Source organism: Anolis carolinensis, chromosome 1 (genome assembly GCF_035594765.1).
Source record: "Anolis carolinensis isolate JA03-04 chromosome 1, rAnoCar3.1.pri, whole genome shotgun sequence".
NCBI lineage: Eukaryota > Metazoa > Chordata > Lepidosauria > Squamata > Dactyloidae > Anolis > Anolis carolinensis.
Genome location: NC_085841.1, coordinates 113,411,548 through 113,439,470, shown reverse-complemented (window position 1 = coordinate 113,439,470; position 27,923 = coordinate 113,411,548). Strand labels below are relative to the sequence as shown.

The following is a 27,923-nucleotide window of genomic DNA, read 5'->3' as shown; positions in this document are numbered from 1 at the left end:
TTTATTTTTATTGAAAGTTCTCAATAGAGACTTAATGTGGGCATTTGAAAAATTAATATAATACACTATACAGTCCCACAATCCTATTTTACTGAGTAGCATCTGTGAGAAATGGGGGGGGGGGTCTATTATTCTGTCAATCAGAATACAGCATACTGATGTTTTCACTTCCTTCTGCAAGCACTTTCTGGTGCAAGGAGGAAGTATGACAGAGAACCTGCTTTTGACTTGTGGGGCAGGAAACAGCAGTCTGTTGCATCCTGACAGGAGAAGAGACCTCTATCGCTCACAGCAGCTGATGACTGGTAAATCAAGATTTGTGAGGGTTGGGCCAGGAGATCTCATCTAGAACTATGGCCAATATTTACATATTCTTACCTGCTGCTTTGCTGAGTTTTTCATCTGTTGGGCCAGTTTTGATTCTAAACGTTTAATAGTGTCATTGGTAGCAGTTCCTTGAAAATCATTCAGTTCCATATTGGCATCACTCTTGTTACTGGTATTTGTGGAAGTCATATCCATGAATGAGCCTATAAAATAGTAGAGGTCTTTAGTTGAGAAGTTGAGTTCAGAAGGGTTTTTTTTTTTACTATCTCTTCAAACTTTTGTATAATTTAAGGCAAGAGGAACAAGAAGTCTACAGCAGAAATGGAAAAATCCAGCTCTCCAGATGTCAATAGCCTTTGCAAGCTATTGCAAATCGCCATGACTGAGCAGCAAAGACACTAGGCTTCATGGGATCAGTGATCTGTTCTTCTATCTATTCTTTTGAACCTATTCGCAATAGCATGTAAAGGATTTATTTTTAGGGTTATAACCAATATTTCTGCTCCGCTGCAAAGTCTTCCGTCTGTTCCAATGTCATTATACTGCTGTGAACTGTGAAGTAATGGTCTGAACTCAGAGGGTTTTTTAAAAATCTGCTGATGGGAGCATCCACAACTGGAGCTGTACTCAGAATGCACTCAATACTAGGCAATTTCCAGAACCACTTCCTACACTGTTCTTGAAGATCTTTTAATCTACATCGATAGTTTTAGAGGCTGTATAGGGGAAGAGATTAAATTAAGATTTATCCTGTCCTCTGTTTGGATATTAGAAAAGATCCCCTGGATCAATTAAGTTTTGTGGAGGAAAGAAGACCTGTCCACAGAAGGTTTTTGCTGCATCCATACCAGTGAATACTGTGACTGAATCCAGAATGTGTGTGTAAGTCTATACACATTGAGCATCCCTTATCCAGAAATTTGAAATATTCCAAAATACAGGGAGTGACATCTTTGCTTTCTGAACGTTCAATGTACACAAACTTCATTTCATGCACAAAAAATATTACAAATGTTGTGCAAAAATGCCATCAGGCTATATGTGTAAGTTGGATATGAAGCATATATCAATTTTGTATTTAATTTATTGTGGATATGCAAATATTCCAAATTATGAAAAAAATCCAAAATTAGTATGACTTTTGGTACAAAGCAAATTGGATAAGGGATACTACTCAACCTGTGTCAGTATAATGTCATACTAAACTTTCAATGTATACATTTTACATACCTGTACTAGTTGCAGAGTTGCTTTGGCCTTCATCTGAATATTGACATGGATACTGTAGAGGCTCATCGGCTCCTGGAAAGTACTGCAAGAAGATAAAGGAATATCTCAATGATTAACAAATTCATTTTTAGCCAAGCAACTTCATAGAGCAAATAAAAAAACAAACAGAGAGAGAATTGGAAAATCACTCAGTATTCTGTTATGTAATCTGTAACAGAAAGTAAACAAAAAACACACTTAAAAATCTAATGAGCTTACAGTGGCATCCAATGCCATTGGGTTTGGATCAAGTAATAAGAATATCAGCCCTGGCCTTGTCTTTCTCAACTGCTGAGTATGCCTGTCCTGTTTGGCACAAGTCTGCCCATGCAAAGCAGGTGGACATAGCACTGAATGAAACATGCAGAATCATCACAGGATGCCTTAAACCTATACCTGTTGATAAACTCTACAAGTTAGCTGGCATTGCCCCTCCTGACGTGCGACGGGAAGTCGCTGCTAACTGCGAGAGAAAAAAGGTTGAACATTGTGAAAGCCACCCACTGCATGACTATCAGCCTCCTCCCAGTAGACTCAACTCAAGGAAGGGCTTCATGAGAACCACCACTCCTCTTGATGTTCCTCCAGCAGCAGCAAGGGTGTCTTCTCTGGGCAGCTAAACCTGGCAATCCCAACTGGATGGCCCCCCATGAGGGTCTTCCTCCAGGGGCAAACCAAGAATGGGCAATATGGAAGTCCCTAAACAGACTGAGAAGCGGAGTGGGCAGATCAAAAGACAATCTGGCAAGATGGCACTACCTGGAGGAATCCTCCACCTTGTGTGACTGTGGAGCAGAACAACTCCGCATATGTATGCTTGCCCACAATGCCCTGCCTCATGTACGGAGGAGGAGTTGTTTAAAGCTACGGACAATGCGGTTGCTGTTGCCCGCTTTTGGTCCAAAACTATTTAGTTGCTTGTGATTTTCTCCCCCCCCCCCCCCATCATTTTGAAATGTATTTGTCGTGAAATGCTTTTGACACGAAATAAATAAATAAAACAGTGGCATCAAAGGGTGAACAGTGGTTTTGCATTAAAAATGGCTCCTACTCTTCTATTTTAAACTGTAAAGAGGAAGAGTTGTAACACAATGCTTTTATTATATATTAAATAGACAGACCACTAAGGCGTTATTTTTTTTTTTTAAAAAAACTTATTCATGATGTTCACAATGGAAAAATACATATGAAATATTCAATTTAAAACACCAGTTTTGTATTTAATCCAGCCATTCTTATCAAGCTGGGTGATCTGATGCAATGCAATGATTACACAGTGTCTAATGACAACCGGATTCTGCCATATTTATCCTTCAGTCTTGCTGCATTAGCTAGTGTATTTCCCTCTCTATAGCCATATTTCTTTTTGCTCACTGCTTCCATGCCTTCTAATTACTATATTTTCTACAACCCCAATTTTACAGTACATAACTAAGATATAACCTATTATACCTGCATCAAATGTGTCATTATTTTGACAATCTCCTCCATGGAAGGCCGTTGCGAGGGATCTTTAGACCAACAGCGTGTCATTAAGCTCTCAATAGGCTTAGGCAAATTTTTTATCAGTGGCGGTCGGGTACCTAAAAGTAGAACATTACTATTATTTCTCTCTCATAAACGCAGAACTGTGAGAATGAGACATATTTCTGAAATAATTATTTACCACCTGATTGTACTAAACATCCCATATGATTTAGGACAGAGGTTGGCAACTTTGGGGAGGTCAGGACTATCTTCCAAGATGTTTAACTGCACAAGGTCAATATTTTGTTTTTAAAATGTTTTAAAAGCAAATATTTCTGTTATGCGCTGAAATTTTGTAGCTTTATTCATCAATGTTAAAAATAATTAACAATGCAATAAAGTTATCTTATCCCCAAATTCCCTTCTTCAACTACTGCCAATCCAGGCCCCTTTTAACAATGTGGCTAACTCTTGTCTTTGAGGAAAGCCACACTTCTGCTGTTTACACTTTATTCTCTCTCTAGGGAAAACTGTTTTTCAGTTAACTGAACACTTAGATTTCCTCTTCACTCCCAAATGAAACATTCTATAATTTTGTCAAGTTTTCCAGGATTCTACAGTCAAAATCTTAGACAGGAAGCTTACAAAGTCACTTCTTGGGAGCTTTGACTGACATTTTTAATAATTTAAATGTAATGTGGTTTGGTACTTTTTGTCATCACAATATTTTTAAAATGTGGAGCTGTGATGGTGTAAAAAGGTCTGGGATGGCCGAACATTTTTCAACTTGATTTGGATAAATAAATTAACATTGTTGCTCTCCCTATAATAATCCCATAGTTTTTCTTTTTTCAACCTAACACTCCCTTGGAATTATTTCATCCCTGTACTAGATTGCACACTCTAGATATGTATCAACTTTATGAAGTGGTCAATTAGTTCAGAATGGAAAAGTCTTCTTAGTTATGACTGAATTTGTATCTCACTCTGTACCTGAAAAGGTTTTCAGAACTGCTTTCATTAGTAAAAAGAAACTAAGAGAGCAATGAGAAAATAGTAACCAAGCTTTTAAGGAAGAAAATGCTGTCTTCTAAATGTTAAATGGAATATTTACCACCTATGCTTTTAGACTGGCAAATTACTGAAGTACTACATGAAATCATTCTGACAATACCTTTCCAAAATGAATGAAGAATAGAGAAATGCACAATATAATTTAATTATACAAGGCCCTAAAAGTGTAGGCAAAGCAGTACTTAATAATGCTGGCCTATGCTCTCAGTCTAACCCAGCCTGCTGAATTATTTTATTTATTTACCTTATTTATACCGCCTTTCTCTATCCCAAGGGGGACTCACAGCGGCTTACAAATGACACTTATTCAGTGCCTTAAGGCATAAAAACATAAGCTTGAGATAAAATTGGGTTAAAATACATACATGATAGCATAATTAAAATACATTCCAGTGTTAAAACCCTTCATCAAAAACAAAGTCTAAGGCCTTTCTGTAATCAAACCTCAGTTTCCCGTTACAGTTATTGAACTATGTTATTTTTCAAAGGTCTGCTCCCAAAGCCAGGTTTTCACTCTCCTTCAAAAGGCTAGGAGGGAGGGGGCTGATCTAATATTGTTAGGGAGGGAGTTCTACAGCCGAGGGGCCAACACTAAGAAGGCTCTGTCTCTCGTCCCACCAGTCACACTTGCGAAGGGGGTGGTATTGAGAGCAGGGCCTCCCCAAACGATCTTAATCTCCAAAGTGGTTCATAGTTATATTAGTTAATTATATAGTGTTCCTTCACTACTTTGTGGTTCGCTTTTCGCAGACTACAGTACAGCTCAATATTCAAAGTCTGGGCAGATACATAATTATATATTTTAGAAAACTACTTGTCAGTTATCCCTTTTGCCACTGTAACATTTCAACTTACCATTGTGAACTGCCCACATGATTCGAAATGCAGGACCACCGATCTCATCAAAAGGTTTTCTACGGGTAATCACTTCCCAAAGAATAATACCCCAACTGAATACATCACATTTTTCACTGTAATTGCTTCCTGAAAAAAGATAACTCATATAATTGGTGTCCCAAAACATTATATTTTCAGTCTTAGTGACAGCCCAAAAAGTTCTCTGAATGTTAGTGGCAGATCTGAACCAATTTTCTACACACAAACCTGGACTGCAGGCTTCAGAATAAGCTTTCTATATTTTTCTTGCATATGCTTTGTGCTGCATAATGTTGAGTTCAGAATCCAATAATTTCTATATTCATGCAGATAAGGATTTATTCCATGTCATTTCTAAGTGAACCCAACTATACAATGTGACCCAAAGCATCCTTATATATTAATAACATTTACATTCAACAACAATCCAGAGATCTCCAGAAAAATTCAGTGTGTTTATGCAGGCTACCTGCTTGTTTCAACTATGATAAGGAGTACATAAATAAAAATAAGCATTTGAGCTTGCTCTCTTCCAACAAGCCAGAGAAAGATGAAGCAATAAACTGTAGGTTACTTCTCTGGTGCTGTTGTAGGAGAAAGCACTGGGGCCCGATATCACAGCATGCCAATAATGGGTGGAAGGCCATTTGCCTGTTTAGCTCCTCCTTTTTGAAGCTAAAATTCTCAAGATTTCTGGTCAAATGTGATGTAAAAATGCCCCACATCTTTACTGGTGTTAACTGATATTGTTACAAATCCAATGAACAGTGAGAGCTGAATAGAATACTTTAGATACAACTTCATTTCCACTGAAAGCAATATATTTAATTCCTCCAATCAATGTAGAGGGAAACACAGAAAGTATTTTCTTTAGGTCTTTTTAATTCTCTTAATTCAAATAATAGGCTAGCTATTCCCAGTAAGTACAAATTGTACAGATATTTCCTGATAATATAGTCATTCTGAGAACGTTATAAAATTCCCTATGTGTGAGAGTTGATTGAAGGACAGGGAAGGCATACTTGAAGAGACTACTATACAAGATCACATTAAGAACATGACTAAGAGGTCCCTTTTTGAATATTACGTCCTAACTTTGTTTCAGGCAGCTGTTCAGTGTGTTGGGACTTTGAAGTGTGGTTTTGCCACAATGGTATTGCAGGCAAAAAGGATCTTGATGACTACCACTTGTATTCTTAATTTTATTTGCCTGTATTTCAGTGCCACACAACAAATACTATTAAAAAGTACTTCAAATAGCAACATTCTAATTTGCTCATTGGGAGTCTGAACACAATATTAAGTCTTATTATTTGCAGATTAGTATTTTCTTTCCAGGTGTATAAGTTTATAATGGACTAGCTGTGCCCGGCCAAGCGTTGCTGTGGTGTTGTCTGGTGGTGTTGGTGAGAAATTGTTGAGGTAGTGGTGGTATTGAATGTCTGTTGTATGGTTGTCTTTATGTTTAGTATGCATTTGGTTGTTTGTGTACTGTGAAAGTGGTGAGGATAGAATTTTATGTCCCTATGTAGTATTGTAAAGTATTTGTACGTTGTCCATGTGTTGTGAATGCTTGGATTGTGTCCTGCTGCATAGTAGAAAGGGTTGGGCTGGATGGCCCTTAGGGGTCTCTCCAAACTCTTGGATTCTATTATTATTATTATTATTATTATTATTATTATCATCCTCTTCATCATCATCGTTATTATGTAGAGGCTGGATGGCCATCTGTCAGGAGTGCTTGGATTGTGTCCTCCTGCATGGTAGAAGGAAGTTGATCTGGATGATCCTTAGGGGTCACTCCAAACCTTAGGATTGTACGATGTTGTTGTTATTATTATTATTATTATTATTATTAGTAGTAGTAGTAGTAGTAGTAGTAGTATTGAGAGGCTGGGTGGCCATCTGTTGGGAGTGCTTGGATTGTGTCCTGCATGGCAGAATTGGGTTGGATTGGATAGCCTTTAGGGGTGTCTCCTAACTGTCTGATGCTATGATTTGATGTGTATTATTATTGTGCAAATATTGGATGGCCATCTGTCAGGAGTGGTTGGATTGTGTCCTCCTACATCAGGGGTCCCTAAACTTTTTAAACAGGGGGCCAGTTCACGATCCTTTGGACCATTGGAGGGCCGAACTATAGTTGGCCACCGAGCAATAATAAATAATAACAACAACAACAATAAAATAGAGGGTTGGAAGAGACCCTTTGGGCCATTGAGTCCAATCCCCCTCTGCCTTTGTGCACTGAAAGCACAAACAAAGCATCCCTGACAGATGGCCACCCAGCCTCAATGTTAATAATAATAATAATAATAATAATAATAATAATAATAATACAGTAGAGTCTCACTTATCCAACACTCACTTATCCAACGTTCTGGATTATCCAACGCATTTTTGGAGTCAATGTTTTCAATATATCGTGATATTTTGGTGCTAAATTCATAAATACAGTAATTACTACATAACATTACTGCATATAGAACTACTTTTTCTGCCAAATTTGTTGTCTAACATGATATTTTGGTGCTTCATTTGTAAAATCATAACCTAATTTGATGTTTAATAGGCTTTTCCTTAATGCCTCCTTATTATCCAACATATTCGCTTATCCAACATTCTGCCGGCCCGTTTATGTTGGATAAGCGAGACTCTACTGTAATAATAAATCCCCCCCGCAGGTGCCACCTTGACGTGGTGGGGGGGGGGGCTTAACTGCTCCAATGATGACTGAGGGCTGTGCTGGCGGTAGTGTAACTACCGGCAGGTCCAACCAAGCCAGAGAGGCCTCAGCTGAGGAGCAGAACCAAGAGCACCTAACCCATTAGCATTATGGAGAATCAAACCCAAACGAAGTCTATACTGGCTCGGTCGTCGCCCAGGATAAAAAGGACCGCGGTGGATGCTGCTGATTCTGGACATCCATCGACAAGTGGGCTACGGAATCATCAAAACCCAAATGAACAGTCACAGAAGCGGCAGAAATATACAATGCCAGAAAACCGCACAATTATGAAATGCTACTACAAATCTGAACCTCAAAGGCGTGGCTACCAAAAAAGGATGCATCAACTGTGGAAACAAGAGTACCCTGACTCACAGATAACAGAACCCCGACTGGCTGACCAACAAAGATTCATAATCAGAAACAAAGTGTTCAGTGAAGTTGAACTCGAAGAAATCCAGAAAATTTGCAAAGTAAATTACCATCAGACCACAGCACAGACAGCAGCAGAGACTCCAGCAACACTTGGAATGGTGGAACAGATTGAACCAGAAGAAAGGGTGGAGATTTTGCAAGAATTTGAAGAACCAGCACTTGAAACATCTGCTGAACCACCAGGAACCTTGACAGCAAGACAACAAGAGCTCAAGGATAAGATCATGGCTCATGCTGCAGCAAATGCCATAAGAAAGCGGCTCCCAACTCTAAAAACAGTGCCCAAGAGACACCTGGCGCCTCTCATGAAAGATGTGAATACAGTACTCTCCACTGTCCAAATAACATCAATTGAACAAACAAACCAGTATGCCTACAGTGCAGCAGTGATAGTAACAGAAGAGCTTGGGCTCCTACAACCAAGGCAGCCCCAAAGAAAATCGACTGGAAAACCAAAGTGGAAGGTCAGGCTAGAGTTGAAAATCAAAAAGCTTAGATCAGATGCAAGTAACCTGAAAAATATGAAAGAGAAGAAACTGAAGAATGACAAAATCAAGCAATACCTGATCCGAAAGTACTGGCTGAACACCAGAAAAATTGAAGAAGCTTTGGAAATCGTGAAAGAACAAATTACAGCAACAGCCAGAAAAATTGAAAGATATGAAGCCAGAATCATCCAGTACAGACAAAATCAACTGTTTCAATCAGACCAAAGACGGTTCTACCAGAGTCTGAACCAAACAACAGACACAGTAACCATAAAGCCAGAGAAAACTGCAACAACGAAGTTCTGGAAAAAACTTTGGGAAAATAATAAAAGCTACAACAAAAACGCTGGGTGGATAAAGGAGTTCGAAGGAAAATTCTCACAGAACAAAATGGAACAGATGGAAATAACAACTGAAATGATCAGCAAACGAGTGCAAGAAGTCAAGAATTGGACATCGCCTGGCAGTGATCAACTTCATGGATTTTGGCTCAAACATCTGATTAGTTTACATGGAAAAATGGCCCAACAATTCAATGAGATGCTGCAGAAAGGAAGTATCAGTGAATGGCTAACAACTGGAAGAACATACCTGATACAAAAGGATCCAGCAAAAGGAGCAGCACCAGGAAATTACAGGCCAATAACGTGTCTGCCCACTATGTTTAAACTACTGACTGGCATCATAGCTGACAGAATTCAAGACTATCTTGAAGAAAAAAATATCTTGCCAGATGAACAGAAAGGCAACAAACGGAAAAGCAGGGGCACGAAAGACCAGTTATTGATTGACAAAATGATTCTGGAGAACTGTAAGAGCCGAAAAGCTAATCTTCACATGACGTGGATTGACTACAAAAAGGCCTTTGACTCACTCCCACACAGCTGGATCATCAAGTGCCTGGATGCCATCGGGATTAGTAAAAACGTTGGCACCTTCATTGAAAACATGATGGAGCACTGGAAAACTGAACTGTTTGTTGGAAATGAAAGCTATGGACTTGTCAACATCAGAAGAGGAATTTTCCAGGGAGATTCATTGTCCCCTCTGCTTTTCATTATTGCCATGATCCCTCTGTCAACAATCTTACAAAAAACAAATCTCGGCTATCAAACATCTAAGAATTCTCACAAAATTTTGCATCTGATGTACATGGATGACCTGAAGCTGTATGGGAAAACGGAAACTGAAATCCAGTCTCCGACCAACACTGTCCGAATTTTTAGCACTGATATCAACATGGAGTTTGGTTTGGACAAATGTTCGACAGTGGCATTGAAGAAGGGAAAAATCATTGAAAGTGAGGGCATAAATATGCCCAATGGCCAAACAATAAGGTGTCACCAGCCAGAGGCCTATAAATATCTGGGCATATTGCAACTGGACAACATCAAGCATGAACATGTGAAAACTGTGGTCAGCAAAGAATACACACAAAGGGTCAGAAAAATTCTCAAAAGCAAGCTCAATGGAGGCAAAACCATCAAGGCCATAAACACCTGGGCCATACCTATCATAAGATATACTGCTGGCATCATAAACTGGACACAGATGGAACTGGACAATTTGGACAGAAAAACAAGAAAACTCATGACCATTCATCATTCATTGCACCCTCGCAGTGATGTTGACCGACTCTATCTGCCTAGAAGATCAGGGGGCAGAGGACTCTTGCAAGTAAAACAAGCAGTCAAAGAAGAAGAACATGCCCTGGCAGAATATGTAAAACAAAGTGAAGAACCTGCTTTGATTGAAGTCAAAAATCAGAAACTCCTCAAAGCACAGCAGACAAAAAACCAGTACAAGAAAGCCACACTACAAATTAGAGCTGACAGCTGGCACAACAAAACACTGCATGGAAAGTTCCTTGACAAAATTGAAGGAAAAGCTGATAAGGAGAAGACCTGGCTCTGGCTCACGAATGAGACCCTGAAGAAGGAGACAGAAGGCCTGATCCTTGCAGGCCAGGAGCAAGCCATCAGAACAAATGCAATCAAGGCCAAGATCGAAAAATCAGCTGATGACCCAAAATGCAGACTGTGCAAGGAAACCGACGAAACCATTGATCATATCCTCAGCTGCTGTAAGAAAATTGCACAGACAGACTACAAACAGAGGCACAACTCTGTGGCCCAAATGATTCATTGGAACTTATGCCTCAAGTACCACCTCCCTGCAGTAAAGAACTGGTGGGATAACAAACCTGCAAAGGTTGTGGAAAATGAACACGCAAAGATACTGTGGGACTTCCGAATCCAGACTGACAAAGTTCTGGAACACAACACACCAGACATCACAGTTGTAGAAAAGAACAAGGTTTGGATCATTGATGTTGCCATCCCAGGTGACAGTCGCATAGATGAAAAACAACAGGAAAAACTCAGCCGCTATCAGGACCTCAAGATTGAACTTCAAAGACTCTGGCAGAAACCAGTACAGGTGGTCCCGGTGGTGATGGGCACACTGGGTGCCGTGCCAAAAGATCTCAGCCGGCATTTGGAAACAATAGACATTGACAAAATTACGATCTGCCAACTGCAAAAGGCCACCCTACTGGGATCTGCACGCATCATCCGAAAATACATCACACAGTCCTAGACACTTGTGATTTTGTGAAACGAAATCCAGCATATCTATCTTGTTTGCTGTGTCATACAACGTCGTTGTGTCAATAATAATAATAATAATAATAATAATAATAATAATAATGGTTGGAAGAGACCCCTTGAGCCATTTAGTTCAATCCCCTTCTGCCTTTGTGCACCAAAAGCACAAGGAAAGCAACCCTGACAGATGGCCACCCAGACTCAATGTTAATAATAATAATAATAATAATAATAATAATGGTTGTAAGAGAAGAAGAGACCCCTTGGGTCATTTAACCCAACCCCCTTCTGCCCTTGTGCTGTGGGGGCCGGATAAATGGCATTGATGGGCTGCATCCGGCCCCCGGGCCTTAGTTTGGGGACCCCTGTCCTACATGATATGAGGAAGTTGAACTGGATGATCCTTAGGGGTATCTGTTAACGTTAGGATTGTATGATATGCTGCTGCTGCTGCTTCTTCTTCTTCTTCTTCTTCTTCTTCTTCTTCTTCATATTATTATTATTATTATTATTATTATTGAAAGGCTGGCTGGCCATTTGTTGGGAGTGCTTGGATTGTATCGTCCAATGGCAGAGTTGGGTTGCACTGGATGGCGTTTAGGGGTCTCTCCTAACTGTCTGATTCTATGATTCGATTTGTATTATTATTTTGCAGATCTTGGATGGCCATCTGTTAGGAGTGCTTGATTTGTGTTGTCCTGCATGGTAGAAGGAAGTTGAACTGGATGATCCTTAGGGTGTCTCCTAACCATCATCATCATCATCATCATCATCATCTTCTTCTTCTTCTTCTTCTTCTTCTTCTTCCTCTTCTTCTTCAGAGACTGGGTGGCCATCTGTTGGGCGTGCTTGGATTGTGTCCTCCATGGCAGAATTGGGTTGGACTGGATTACCACAGTAATTATTTCATATTACAGTAGAATCTCACTTATCCAACATTCACTTATTCAGTGTTCTGGATTATCCAACGCAGTCTGCCTTTTAGTAGTCAATATTTTTGTAGTCAATGTTTTAAATTCATTGTGATATTTTGGTGCTAAATTTGTAAATACAGTAATTACAACATAGCATTACTGAGTATTGAACTACTTTTTCTGTCAAATTTGTTGTATAACATGATGTTTGGTGCTTAATTTGTATAATCATTAGCTAATTTGATGTTTAATAGGCTTTTTCTGAATCCCTTCTTATTATCCAACATATTCACTTATCCAACGTTCTGCCGGCCTGTTTATGTTGGATAAGTGAGACTCTACTGTATATTTATAATTTTATATTATCTGTTTAGAACTGGATTATATGAGGCCCCTTCTACACAGCTGTATAAAATGCACACTGAAGTGAATTATCTGGCAGTGTGGACTCAAGATAATCCAGTTCAAAACAGATAATATAAGATTATAAATGGGTAATATAGCTGTGTGGAAGGGCCTTGAGCCTACACTGCCATATAATCCAGTTAAAATCAGATAATCTGTGGAAAAGGCCTAAGTGAGGCCTAACTGTGCCTGTCCCTTGGGCTGAGTAGGTTGCTAGGAGACCAAGTGGGCGGAGCTTAGCCCTCTAACTAGCAGCAATTGGATAAAAACAATTATTCCTGTCCCTCTAATTAGGACTTTATTTTTCTTTTCTTTTTGTTGTATCAACCTAGAGCCATGGATGATGGGTTGTGTTGTCAAATTTCGAGGTTGGGGGGCCTGTAGTTTTGTTGTTTTGTCCGGTGCCCTGATTCCATCACTCTTTTATATAGATAGATAGATTCATTAAACGGGAAAAGTTATTATCTGTCTTTAATTATTTAGAAGTGTATTTCTATTGTAAAATTATTGTTAGGCTATGAACTGCAAATATAAAAAGTATGTATTTTTGGCAAAAAGATGTAAACGATATTTTCTGCATCTATTTACTATATATACTCAAGTATAAGCTGACCCGAATATAAGCCGAGGCACCTAATTTTACCACAAAAAACTGGGAAAACTTTTTGACTCGAGTATAACCCAAGGGTGGGAAATGCAGCAGCTACTGGTAATTTTCAAAATAAAAATAGATACCAATAAAATTACATTAATTGAGGCATCAGTAGGTTAAATATTTTTGAATATTTACCATATTTCAAAGAAAAACAGTAAACTAGCTCTGTAAATGGAAAAGTAGGGTCAACAAAAACAATATGTATTAACAATTAATAATAATAATAGAACTTCATTTGTACCCCACCCTATCTTCCCATGGTGACTCAGGCCGGCTTCCAACATAGTAACAGGCAAACATTCAATGTCTATATAAACAATGCAGAGCTAGATATAGATCTATAATTATATATACTAATTTCACATATGCATATCCCCCTGAAATGTTTGCAAATTCTCTCTATATATGTGCATTTGCCTCCTTCAAATTTTCTCAAGCCCTATATGTTTATATCTATCTTGACAACTCTATATGTCTGTGTGTGTGCATTTCCCCTGTAATATTTTCAAGCCCTATATATCTATATTCATATATATCTATCTCAACATCTCTCTCTATGTAGATAATTATATCTCTATAGGATTTGCAAAGACTTGCAAACATGTGTGATGAAAATTCATATATAAAATAATGTATACACATAGATACAGATATACAGGTACATTGAAATCTCTAGATATCTATATGTATATACGATTTGCAAAGACTTGCAAACATATGAGGGGAAATTCATATATAAAATTAATTTATATAGATAGAAAGTTACAGATATATAGGTACATAGGGATTGCAAAGGCTTGCAGGGGGTAAATGCCTATATATCTGTAGCAGAAATTAACAAATATTTCAGGAGAAAATGTTTTTGTAAGATTAATGGGTATATTCTTCTTCCTGACTTGCAAGGGATTCTTTCCCTTTTCAAAACATTCCCTTGGTTAAGAGTGAGGAAGGCTTTGGAAAATAAAACACACTGATAAGGGAGGAGAGAAATATATCATATATTGCAAGCAATGGCCTCCAGGCCCCATTATAAGCCGAGGGAGGCTTTTTTAGTCATAAAAAGGGCTGAAAAAAAAAGATAAGGGATGACCAAGTCTTAAAAGGGTTAAGGATAGATAAACAAGACTTTAAAAGAAGCGCATTCGCTGATGATGTTATTTGCATTATTGAAAACCCAAGGGAAACTATAACCAAGTGGATCCAAAAAATTGAGGAATTCGGGAAATTAGCTGGCTTTAAACTCAATAAAAAGAAGACTATGATGTTAACTAAGAGCATATCTAAAAAGAATCAAGAATAATTACAGGAGTTATCAGAAATAAATATTGTGGGAAAAATCAAGTACCTGGGTATATGGATTATGCTAAGAAATTTACATCTACTCAAAAATAACTATTTGGAGAAATTGAAAGAGATAAGAAAGGAACTAGAAAATTGGAGACATTTAAATTCATCTCTTTTGGGAAGAATGAATGAGATTAAAATGAATCTCCTCCCTAAATTACTATTCTTGTTTTAAAATTTACCGATAATAAGAAATATGAAACTGTTTAATGATTGGAAAAAAGAAATAATGAAGTTTATTTGGAAAGATAAAAGACCAAGAATAAAATTTGCAATTATGACTGACTCCGAAAAAAGGGGAAACTTTGGTCTCCCGGTCTTGAAGTTATACTATGAATCATGTGTACTATTATGGACAAAAGAGTGGGCAAATCTCAAAAATACAAAAATTTTAACCCTAGAGGGGTTTGATTTACATAAAGGGTGGCACTCCTATTTGTGATTTTGGGGGGGGGGGGGGGGTCAAAATTGGAAAAAATTTGATAATCATTTTATTCGATCTACGCTTATAAAAAATTGGGATAAATATAAAAGTTATTTATATACTAAAACTCCAATGTGGGGTTCCCCTCTGGAAGCAAATCACAGAAGACTTTTGGGATGGGTAAATTGGCCTAGATATGAAGATATTTTCATCAAAAGAAATAATATGTATAATAATAAACTAATTGGCTGGGCAACTGAAACAGAAGAGATAAAAAAACTCAATGATTAAATGGGCAAGGAACATTGGAAGAACAATAAATTTGAATGAATGGGAACTAATTTGGACAAAAAGTTTAAAATATACATACGCAACAGACTTAAAAGAAAATTGGCTCAAGATGCTGTATCGTTGGTACATTACACCCAAAAATTTGGGGATAATGTATAAAAATGCAGACAAAAATGCTGGAAATGTAAGCAAGAAGGGACATATTATTATTTATGGTGGACCTGTGAAAAAACAGAAATACTGGAAAATGGTCCATAATGAATGTAAAAAGATAGTACAGATTGACTTCCCATTGAAATCAGAAATTTATTTGTTAGGAATGTTTGATTTTCAAGGAAAATCAAAGGACTCTAACAAAGATAAATTGTTCACTTTTTTTGCTATGGCAGCTAGAAAGTCCTTTGCAAAATTTTGGAAACAAGACTTAATTCCAAGAAAGACACAATGGTTAGACAAAATTCTGGAAATAAAGAATATGGATAAACTGACTTTTTTTTTACTAAAACAGACTAATGGTAAAGGTATAAAAATGATGGATTGGTCAATTTTTGAAAATTACATAAAAAAGAGCAAATAAATAACTTTAAATGAATTAGGAGTATCAAAAAAGGAGGAAAACAATAAAACAGTATTATTGTGTAATTTCTATTGAGCTTAATAGGGTTATGGGCTTATACCCATACCATTAAGGGCATAAGGAGGAAGAACGGAAGTCAAACATTTATATACGATTTTTTTTCTTTTTTCTCTTTTTTCACTTTTTTTAAAAAATAAATTTTTATTAGTAATATTTTTCATTTCATTTATTTATTTATTTAAAGTATTTATATTCCACCTTTCTCACCCCAAAGGGGACTCAGGGCGGATCACATTACACATATAAGGCAAACGTTCAATGCCATAACATAGAACAGAGACAAAGGCAGACACAGGCACCGGGCTGGCCTTGAACTTATGGCCTCTTGGTCAGAGTGATTTGTTGCAGCTGGCTGCTAACCAGCCTGCGCCACAATATATTCATATATATAATATTTCTCCCTTTTTCTTTTCTGGATTTTGGTGAACGGTTGGTGCGTTTCCCCCCCCCCCTCTTCTTTAATTTTATTCTTGATTTATTCTATCCTTTCACCCACCATTCCTATCGAAAATTGTTCTCACACTTCTGCTGTATTCAACACTTGAAAACTTCAAAAAAAAAAAAAGGCTGAAAAGCTTGGCTTATCTTCGAGTATATACAGTACCCACATTTAAGAACTCAACAATGAAATATAATCAGAAGAAGTATCAGAGGAAATAAGCAATCATGATTTTAAAATGTCCAATAATATATATTAATTTCAATATTAATGTGTTACCTTCAAAAACCTCTGGTGCCATCCAAGCAGCACTTCCCTTATTGTTGGTCATGTGTGTCTGAATATCACATGCTGTGCCAAAATCACAGATCTTTAAAACTGTCCCACCTGCCACCAAAAGCAAGCTGTCAAATAAACAGAATAGTTTAGTATCTTTTCAATTAAAAACAGTTATTACATTAAAGGGCACTTTAAAAATTATAGAAATCTTTCTAGAGATGTGCTGTCGAAGGCTTTCATGGCTGGAATCACTGGGTTGCTGTGAGTTTTCCGGGCTTAACTTTTGTGGAATATGGCCATACAGCTCGAAAAATCTACAGCAACCCAGTTTCTAGAGATTATTTAGGTTTAATATCAAAGGTTTAAATTAAAAAGGAATATACAGTAGGCCTTAGATTATTCTAAGATTTAAATCTTCTTGATTGTATAAGGGCTAGGAGCACAAGAACCCCACGAAAGTAGAAAAACTATGAATAAAAAATTCACTTTTTTATCTGAGAGAAAGTCTTTTCTAGGAATTTCGTAATCCTCCAAAAAGACCCTATGGTAGCATTTCTCAACCTGGGGGTCATGAGGGGGTCCCCAAACAAATGACAAAATCATTCCCCCGCAACCCTACCAGTATTCAAATTTGGGCATATCAGGTATTTGTGCCAAATTTGGTCCAGATCCATAGTTGTTTGGATTCACAGTGCTCTCCGGAGGTAGGAGAACTACATCCTCCCTAAATCAGTCAATTCCTCCCAAAACCCTCCAGTGTTTTCTGTTGGTCATGGGGGTTCTGTGTGGGAAGTTTGGCCCAATTCTATCATTGGTGGGGCTCAAGGGGCTCTTTGATTGTAGGTGAGCTATAAATCCCAACAACTACAACTCCCAAATGTCAAGGTCTATTTTCCTCAAACTCCACCAGTGTTCACATTTGGGCATATTGAGTATTTGTGGAAAGGCTGGTCCAGATCAATCATTGTTTGAGTCCACAGTGCTCTCTGGAGGTAGGTGAACTATAACTCCAAAACTCAAGGTCAGTGCCCACCAAAGCCTTCCAGTATTTTCTGTTGGTCATGGGAGTTCTGTGTGCCAAGTTTGGTTCAATTCCATTGTTGGTGGAGTTCAGAATGCTCTTTGATTGTAGGTGAACTATAAATCCCAGCAATTACAACTCCCAAATGACAAAATCACCCCCCCAACTTCTCCAGTATTCAAATTTGGGTGTATCGGGTATTTGTGTCAAATTTGGTCCAGTGAATGAAAATACATCCTGCACATCAGATATTTACATTACGATTAATAACAGTAGCAAAATTACAGTTATGAAGTAGCAACGAAAATAATGTTATGGTTGGGGTCACCACAACATGAGGAACTGTATTAAGGGGTCCCGAGATTAGGAAGGTTGAGAACCACTGCCTTATGTCCACCTTCCACCAGACTGCGCTGGAGGACCTACAAATGCCTAGGAAAGTGTTCTCTCTGTATGAATCTCCAGGTCCTTCAGTGTGACTGTATGGTCAACTTCCAGTGGATTTATACAAAGAATATATTAAACAAATTTTCAAAGAATCAAATCGTTGGAGGGCCATTGGTATTGCATATTGCATGTTGCATCTGTAAAACATTTAGGATTTAGATAAACTAAGCACTGTTATATCTGTGTATTGACAGATCATCTGCAGATCTGTAGATGACAAGTAATGAATATAATATGCAACACTATTTGTTAAATTAATACAAAAATAAAGCTGGATCAAATAAACTGTATCCATTGTTCTGAACATATATATTTGGGATGACTTGACTACAGTTCAGGAAACAAGTGAAGTAGTATAAGCATCAAACGTTTTTGAATCAATGATATAAACTGATATAAACTGAGCTTTTCTTTTGGTGACTTAAAATCACCCTGATTTAAATTACTGCACCCTATTCATGGTTGCCCATCCTTCATCAGGACATGAGAAATGGACATAACCTAGACATTGTTCTCTAGGTATGTTATTAATGGATAGTTAATTTATTTCTGCTGATATTTTAACCAAAAAAAATCACGTTTTTCTAATGTTATCTGCACTCACCAATGAAGGCAGAAACAAATGATAAACAGCATGTCCAGCTCTAAACTCATTTTAAAAGTACAACTACGTTGTTGCATTCTCTGAGCTGAGACATTTTCTGACTGCAATGTAGTGAGGATTAGGGTCAGAGCTTGGGTTGGGGTTAAGGTTGGGATGTAACAGTAACGTCTTGCATTTTCTAACCAAAGTGAAAATGCTGATGTCTCATTGAATAAGGTCAATTAAAAGATAAACATAACATTTTATTTCTGCTTTGCTGCAGCAGTTTATTTGTTTTACTTCCAGTATGTTACACTGGATCTAAGAGTAATCCAATCGGAAAAGGCAGCAGAATTGCTTGGACTCCTTTGCCCATGATGCATTTTTTTTTTAGAACAACAAACTGTACATGGCAATTGGCTGAAACTATTTTGGTGACAATGCTGTAAGAAACGCTACTTTGTAAATCTAGTTATGGGTAAAACATACAATTCAAAGACATGGTGGTGGGAGCATGTTCTAGCTTAGTGCAGTAGGGTTAAAGTTAATATTTTACTCTCAGTTTGTGTTTTAACTGTTAATGGTTGCTACTGTTTCACATATTATTTCAATGTCATAACAGTTTTCTGATAAACCTATATGACTTACATCATATGGTAAGAATGGTGCAATGTTATCACAAATAGCATCTTATTAAAACATTTGATACCATATTGTTTCAGCTTTAACCAAGCATAGGTCAGAGAAACAATAGCAATATAGAGGCAATTCCTCTATAACATGCATTAAATATTCAAAGGACTATTTGCACACTATCCTGCTCAAAAGAACCAATATATTATTCTTCAAATTGACATTAAAATGTTATACAGACAAATGTTTTTTTTAAAATTCTACATTGAGTAGCTAGGTTGAATATACACTTCGGTACTAACAATATTACTCTAATATTATAATAAAATTAAGGTAGTTTATATCACATTTAAAAACAGATACTGAATATCACAGTAGGCTCTAAAATGAGTAGGAATTGGATAACAAGTCTTCTGAATGACAGTGGCTTTTATGATTTCTGAAAACCTACTTTGGTGGTTTTAGGTCCCTGTGAATGAGAGCCTTTGGTTTCATGCTGTGAAGATATGCTACTCCTTGGGAACACTGTAAACACCAACTCATTGCATGTGCAGCAGTGTAGTAAGGCAGTGGCTCAGCACCATGAAGAACTGGAAAACAAAGGTAAAAACTAAAAAGAACTTTATTGCACATTACGGTAGATATCAGATGGGTACACCATCTCTTCAATTAAAACAAGAAATATACAATATATAGTATTTTTTCTTTTACTATTTCTAAACCTTACAATCTACAATGGCTTCTGTAAACTGATTTTGGAAGCCATCTATGCCTACGTAAGGTTGAATAAACTAATCCAAGTAAGCAAACTAGTTGAGGCAAAATTTGTTTAGCAGAATAGGATACAACCCCCCTTTCTCAGTCCATTTTATTAACGAATTATGCAATTTCTTCACAAGTTTAAAGATTGCTTTATTACTGTGGAAAGAAGCAGGCTTGAAACAAAACACAAGAACGTTTTTGAGTGAAATTAGCAGAATAAGAACATGCACTGAGTGTTATCTTACTTCAGTGATGTTTGCAGTAGTGGTCAATAAACGGATACTTTTGATCATGAGCACAAATCAATTCACATCTATATTGCCACAGCAAGCCAGCTTGTTGATAGTAGGACAGATATGGAGTGACCTGTGAATTATGCACTCATAGTGGAATGATCACGCTATCATTCAATCTTTGGGGATTTCAGCAAAGAACTCAATTTATTGATCAATGAATTTAGTTGTATAAATTTGTCTGGATCTCCAAAATAGTGATTAAGCATACTTGATTAATGGTAATTGGAATATTTGATGCTTGATTCTGATTTTTTTTATTTTTTAAAAAAAGAACATGTGAGTTTACATGATGTCAAACTGCTAAAACTACCACTCTGGATTCGATTCTATGAAAACCAGTATGTAAATACGCCCTTCCATTTTAGGTAATTTTTCACAATAATATTCAAGAGAGATGCTCACCATTATACAGCGAACCTCCTTCAGCATATTCCATAACAAGACATACCTTAATGAAAAATACGTTAAGTTAAAAGAAGTTTTGTTTCTATTATAAGCAATCCTGTTGTGAAAATTCCATGTTAATAATGAAACCGTCATATTGAATATTTTCTGCATTTAGCTCCCCTCTGACTTTACTGTCTACAATCACTATCCCTGCCAACCAAAAATACTGCATTTACCCTTCAAATTCTGGATAGCATTTTTATATCTGGTAAAGTGGGCAGAATTGTACAAAATCTTAGGCTGTAGAAAATATTTCACTTTTAAAATTCAACAGGGCCTCTTCGATTTTGCTCCAGCCACAGAATAATGTGGCTTTGGAAATGACTTTTTATATGGAAAAGCAGTTGAAAATATGGAGGCTTGTGAAATTCTCCCAACCTGAATTTGTGTGAGTTTGGACGATCCTAACTATTTAATCTTGTTAGTGCAAAATCAGTAATACTTTCAGATCTACCATGTTTCTTTTTCTGACTTTGAGACTTTAAAGAGACTGCTACAAAACAACTTGCTGCAGCTTTAATTTCCTTCTATACTTTATCTTCATAGTCTTCCACCCACTCTATTTACTGATTCACTGCCCTGTAAAACAGAGCATGAAAAGAAATCCTAATAGACTTTTGTGTTTGTATGAGCTGTTTTAAAATATTGATCATTTTTGCAGACTGGTAGGGAAGAGGGGAAAAGGATGAAACAAGTGAAGAAAAGGAAAGCTGTGGCAAACTGCATGCACCAGTCCCAGAATTTACCTTGGAAATTCTTTACGACTTTGTTGTTCTGTTAATTGGTCTAAATGGGAGGCTATGCCTGTTGGGGTTAATACGTCTTTTGGGATGTTTGCTGACTGGAATTTCACTGATGTCCAAAAGTTTTAAGGTATTTGAACATGTGTCCTCAGATATTGCTCAAATGATTAAACTAATTTGTCTGCATTGTCTGCTGAAATGTCTCTAGGCTTGGATGGGGAACACCATACAAGTGTGTTTGTTTGTTTATTATCTTACCTTTCTCTCAATATCTCAATATAGAGTCCAAGGCAGCTCACAATCTGAGCTGAAGCAAAATACAGTTGCAATTACATATTTGGTGTTAAAAAGTTATGTTGTACTACAGATATTGGAGGTTCTTCAAGGTTATTCACTCTATATCTTTCAGGTTTATTTTCAAAAAAATCAATATATTTCTATGAAGCTTATATGGAGGCCTTGCTACCCCATTTTTCACTCAAATGGATGGAACTATCTTTTTCAGAAGATGGATTTAACCTTCTAGATTTGAGTTTGTTTTATAAGGTGTATCTTCTGACTTGCACAAAATATGATTCTGTTCACTTAATGATGTGATTTCTGCTGCTGGGATGGCCTACAGTAGTTATTTACAGTCTGATCCACACAGTCCTGCTAAACTATCTCCGGAGCAATCAAATTGTGAAGACTGCGAGTAGAAATTGATTGAATGTAGGATTTATATTTTTGATTAACTGATTAGTCCAGAATCAAAACTGTTGCCTTTCTTAGTACTGCAGCCTATCAATCACTGTTGCAATTTTACAATGGCAACACCGCTTTTGCTGTCTGTACATGAGCCATAAGCTGAGTACCTTAATCATCTTTGTTGTGTTGGAAACATTAAGCCTATCTTTAGATGGAATTGGAACCAACAAGCCTGGTTTATAAATATTTGTGATAAAGTATTAAATTTGATTTTAATGAAATCCTAGGGTTTTCTTCTTCAAATAATTCACATCTTACTGAGTCCTGGTTCAGCCAGCACTCAACCACTTCATTATGCTGGCACTGATATTTTAACAAAACGTATAAATATATTTTTGATCCCACATACAGTCACATTGTGATCTCAGAAGCTGAACTGGTAAGTACTTACTGGATTCAAACAAGCGCCATATAACTTGACAATGTTAGGATGGTTCACACGTGAAAGTTGTCGAAGCTGAAATTTTAAAAAGTGTCATTTATTGAAAGGTTAATTCTGAGATTGTGTCTTCATCCCTTTACATAATTAAGTCATATCTAATTTTAAACTAAGTTTGATGTTATGTAATAATATTCTGCTTCCATATGGAGAAGGATTTGCAGACTACTCCTGCTCCCAGCTTTACTTCCTAGAAAGATTGCACAGCTACAATAGAGGATAATAGAACAACCACAGCCTCCTTAGCACACATTTACACTAGGCATAACTGCTACAATGACCTCCTGAATACGACTCAACATGCCTACCCTTTAGTGCATTTCTGTTCTAGAATGGTAGTTTATAGTTCCTACTGAACTAATGCAAATGTTCATTTGTTAGTATGTATTAGAACTGTATACAATTTTCTTTCTAAATGATACTTTCCAACATGGCATGGGAGACCTGTGCTGCTTCCTAAGTTTTCTGTTCACAGAATTTAGAGGGAGATGTGCCAGGCAAAAAAGGCTGGACATGTGCCTAACCCGTAACAGTAGAGGATCGAACAAAGAATGATGGCTTTTCATCTCAGATGATCCTTGTGAATAAAAGCAATACCAAGTCATCTGCTTAAATATCTACTTTGGAAAGGTGAAGTGTGACCTCTGTGGTCTGAAGGCATTTGTCATTTATACAGATGACCTGATATTACTTTTATATTTATTTTCATGTCATAATTAGGAAGTATATAGAAATCTTATGTACGACATACCACTCATGATGATCAGCAAGTCTAACCAATACCCCACTGAACTTAATACATGAGCTAGCTAAGGAATTCATCAACATGCAAGTCCTAGATTCAAGCTCAGTCCATATATATTTGTGGGGATTGACTGTAGCTGTGAATTGCCTCTCCATTCAATGAGTGAGGTTGCAGCTGAAGAGATGGGATAATTGTTGGAATACCTATGCACAAGGGGATTTCAGTTGGAGACAAAAATAAATCACTTTAAACCAATTCACATACTAAATTTATCTCTAAATATATAAAGCATTTTGTCATATCATGTCATATCATCTTATGGGATAGTTATTATAAATAATTTGAATGCTGATTTATAATGAAATAGGTAACATATGATTTAATTCCAAAATCTAAAATGCTTTTATCTTGGGTTTTTGATGGAGTTTTAGTGATTTGTCTCAAAAGGACTTAGTAATTTTATTGTTGGCAGCACATTTGAAATTGCTTCTTACAAACAGAAAAGTAATAATCTGCTTGTGCTTGCTGAGCGCCATACAATTTTGCCTTATTTACTTATTCACTAGATAATTTCAGGAGTCTGGTAGACAAAATAAAATGAATTCACTTGCTGATAGTTTGTATTTCTCTCATATATAAATAATCAACTTTCAATACAGCTTTTCCCAAGCCAACACAAATTCTTTTGAAATGACTTGTATGCTTGCTAAACTCTCACTGGCTGTCCTAAAAACAACTATTAGTATTGGTTATAAGTTTGGCTGATTTAAATACACACAAAATCAAAATGTTATTAAAAAGAGTTACCCATGGAATGCATGGAAAACCATAATCTCATGTTCTGCTCTGCACATCCAAGCATGGATCAAGGAATTGAAGCATACAATGTTCACCATCCAGCCCACAAACCTTTTGCTACTGATATCCTCAGTCAGTGACTGCAAAGGATTATTGAATCTTTGAATTTCTTGCACTGAATTTTGCAATATGGAAAGCTGTGTTAATAATGTGAGTGGTTCTTTGCAAGCTGGAAACTGTGTTTTGAATGCTTGCTTGGAAATTGTCAAAACTAAGAAGAAGTAGATCTGTCTGTACATACTTTTCTTTGATCTTGCATTTTGCTGGGTTCACTGCTAAATACAGCTCTTGATATTACATCAATAACTCAGGTGAAGGAGTCTAAAGAATTCTATTATTCAAGATCAAGGTAGTTTACAGAAATATCCATATGAGAAAAGGAAGGCTTCAGTCTTTAATTGTGTTTGGAGTTATACTGATAACAGACTTTGAGAAAGTAGTTTTTTAGACTCTTAAGTCTGCAAATCTCCTCACAGCAGTGGCCAGAATTGTATCTGTAGAATCAGCAGTGTGACAACAGTGTCCATTCTAGGAATGTGATTTGATTACTGTGATATCATCATTATTATCATCATCTTCATCTTTATTTCTTACCCGCCTCTCCCCATGTAAACAAGGAACAGCAACATATTAAAATACAACATGAACCATCAAAGTTCAAAACACATAACATAGTAAAAACATTAGTTTAAAAGAACATATATATTTAAAACAATCAGTATATATTTAAAATAATTTTAAAATCATTGGATTTTGCTTTTGCTTTGGATGCATCTCATTACTATAACACATGTGGATTTACACTTGAAGAATATTCAGTCAGAGACTTGAGCTGATCCAAAGACTTTCAGACAAAACATTTGCTGAAACTAGTTACAGGAAGCACACCACTCTTTTACTAGAAAAACTCTGCTAGTGGCCAATCTCTTTCCAGGTGCAAACAAAAGTCCTGATTATGACCCATAAAGATCAAAGACCTAGGTCATATCCAGCATCTATATGACCATGTCTTCCTGTATGAGCCTGCACAAGTTCTAAGCTCTTTAGTGGAGGCACTTCTTTTTCTCCCACCACTCTCATAGGTATATTTTTATAGGAATGGGAGGCTCTTATCTGTGGTTATTCCCAAACTGTGCAACTTCCTTCTGGGGATGGCTCCTTCCTGATGTCTTTTTGTGTCAGGTGAAGATCTTTTTGTTTAGGCGGGGAATGAGCTTTTGATAGTGCTGTACTCCTTTTATTCTTTGCTTTTAAATCAATATTTTACATAATTTTAATTCTGTAGACAGTTCAATATTATTTCAGTCTTATCTTTTTAAGCTCCATGAATGGTTATCTTTTATGTATTCTGGCACATCCATTGAGTCGCAATTTTGGCAAAAAGGTAGAGCACTAATAAAATAAAAATAGAATAACTAAACACACCTTCATAAATGTAAAAAAGTTACTGAAGCACAATCCAGAATCAAATCTAAGAGAACATTTTACGATAGTATATTGTAGGCTGTTTTCAGAGTCTACATCATTTGCTGGTCTTGGGTGCACTGTGTTCAAGCATAACAAAAATATTATTCTAGAACTAACAGACTGATAAGATTTAATTAGAATACATTTCAAAGCAAAATTATACCTCTACTATGAAGGCTTTTCTTTCAGATTCACTTTCTATTTGCTTAATGGCCACATCTTTCCCTCGCCATTTTGCTTTGCAAACTACTCCAAAGGCTCCTCTTCCAACAACCTAAATAAAAAGAAAATTCGAAACATTCAGATGAACATTTCAAAGAAATTGTAATTCCCACAATTCTGTTTTTAACATCACAAAAAGACAAGAGTAAAATAGATCTCTACATTCATTTAATCATGTGCCTGGAAATTACCATATATTACTAATAGTCTGAGTTTCACCTGATGGACCTTGCACAAGCTTGTCTTGAATAATTTTCACTCTCATTTAATTTGTTTGTAACCTGCCTACAACAGAAGCTTTATGTACACTAATCTCTTTCAGGGAAAACATTTTCATTTGTGCATTGTTCCCAGGAGTGTATGTGGGTGTAAGAGATGGTAAGAATAACCTTGGAATTGTGTTCCCTCACCCTGGAATAAGTAAGGGGATGTTCAAGGAGATCACATTATCCATCTGAATACATGCAATAAGACATGGAAGCATACATAGGATCTGAATCCATTGCATCACCTAAGGATAGTTTGTTAGATTACTTACTGGTGCATCTAGGAGTTATCATATTACACCTGTATTAAAATCATTCTACCGGCTGCCAATGAGTTTCTGGGCAAGGTATAAAGTGTTAGTTGTTACCATTAAAGCCCTACATAGTTTGGGTCTGAATTACTTGATGGGGTCGCCTTTTTCTATATAATCCATCTTGTATACTCAAGTCCTCTGGGGAAAATGTACTTTGGTCAGCTGAGACAAGGCTTGCAACTGTGAATCAGAAAACTTTTTCATCAGTCACTCAGCAGAACATTTATTTTTTATTGCAGTCCAGTAAGTAACTCCTTACCATTACGTTACCACTGCCATCCCTAGTATGCCACTGAAGAATACAGGGAAATGCTCCTGGGTTATCTGTATCTCTGATAATCACAATTAAGTAGACTATCCTGACTGGATTCGCCATCATTACCAGATACACCCACAATCGCACAGGATGGCAGACACTAAACAGAGATGCTCTGGACAGGTACAGAGAGTGTGATTCGCTCAACTTTTATTCTTTTCATCTTCTTCCAAACAGTTGCTAAGTCCCATATCCAAACTGGCTTCAGGCCTTCAGAAAAATATCAGACTCTGCTTCTCACATCTAATAGCAATACTGAATCAATCCAAGTGCATGCCCTATGCTGCTCTTTAGATCTTCCCATCTGGCAAGGCAGCCCTTTCCTCTCCTCCTCTTGCATTCACATTGACTTACTTTCTCTTCTTGGCAGAAGCAGAATGGATCAAGACAAAAAAAGGGTAACTTTTAAAGTAACTAAAAATGTGCCATCGCTCTCACACACTCATTCCCTTCTTTGCTGCAAGCTTCTGCGCTCATCACTAACAGCACTTCAACTCAAAGAAGCAGCACAAGGAAGCCTTCCATGTGACTCTTCCACTTCCACCTCTCTCCTGCTCAGACTGAAACAGAAAATACTTATGTTAGATTGAAAACAGAAAAATCATAGCTCTGGGTGCCAGAAGCAAAATGGTACACCATCCCAGGTCCTGGCAATAACTAGCTACAGTAGTTATCAAAGAAACTTTTTTCCCTTCTTTCCGAACACTAAACCAGTTTCTGTTTAAAGTAAACTTGAACACAAGTTTGTTTGATCTAATTATAAAACTCATCTACTTTGCTGCACAGGCTAAAGAGATTCAATCACAAAGGACATTATTTTCACTGACATCTCATACAGAACTGTAGGTGTTCCTTCAACTGAAGCGTAGCCAGCTTTACCAACTTTATGCTCTTGATATTCAAATAAATTCAAGAAGATCATTTCTCAGATGTGTTTGATCAAGGATGTTGGTCTCCAA

The 27,923-nt window shown here is 36.9% G+C and overlaps 1 protein-coding gene across 5 annotated transcripts in view; it reads right to left on the bottom strand.

Annotated features, from left to right (window-relative positions):
• Nucleotides 1-27,923, bottom strand: part of map3k7 (mitogen-activated protein kinase kinase kinase 7) — a 55,230-nt gene that overhangs the window by 24,455 nt on the left and 2,852 nt on the right. For 4 of the 5 annotated variants that reach the window (XM_016997281.2, XM_062980689.1, XM_062980705.1 and 1 more), the window contains exons 2-10: nt 26,010-26,120; nt 22,729-22,794; nt 20,803-20,848; nt 19,794-19,932; nt 16,659-16,783; nt 4,993-5,121; nt 3,049-3,179; nt 1,558-1,639; nt 379-530 (exon numbers count right to left, since the gene is read on the bottom strand). In XM_016997281.2, coding sequence (XP_016852770.2) covers nt 379-530; nt 1,558-1,639; nt 3,049-3,179; nt 4,993-5,121; nt 16,659-16,783; nt 19,794-19,932; nt 20,803-20,848; nt 22,729-22,794; nt 26,010-26,120 — 981 coding nt within the window. Of the gene's footprint in view, nt 1-378; nt 531-1,557; nt 1,640-3,048; nt 3,180-4,992; nt 5,122-16,658; nt 16,784-19,793; nt 19,953-20,802; nt 20,849-22,728; nt 22,795-26,009; nt 26,121-27,923 lie in introns of those variants that run through there. The other variant, XM_062980707.1, reaches the window with a different exon arrangement.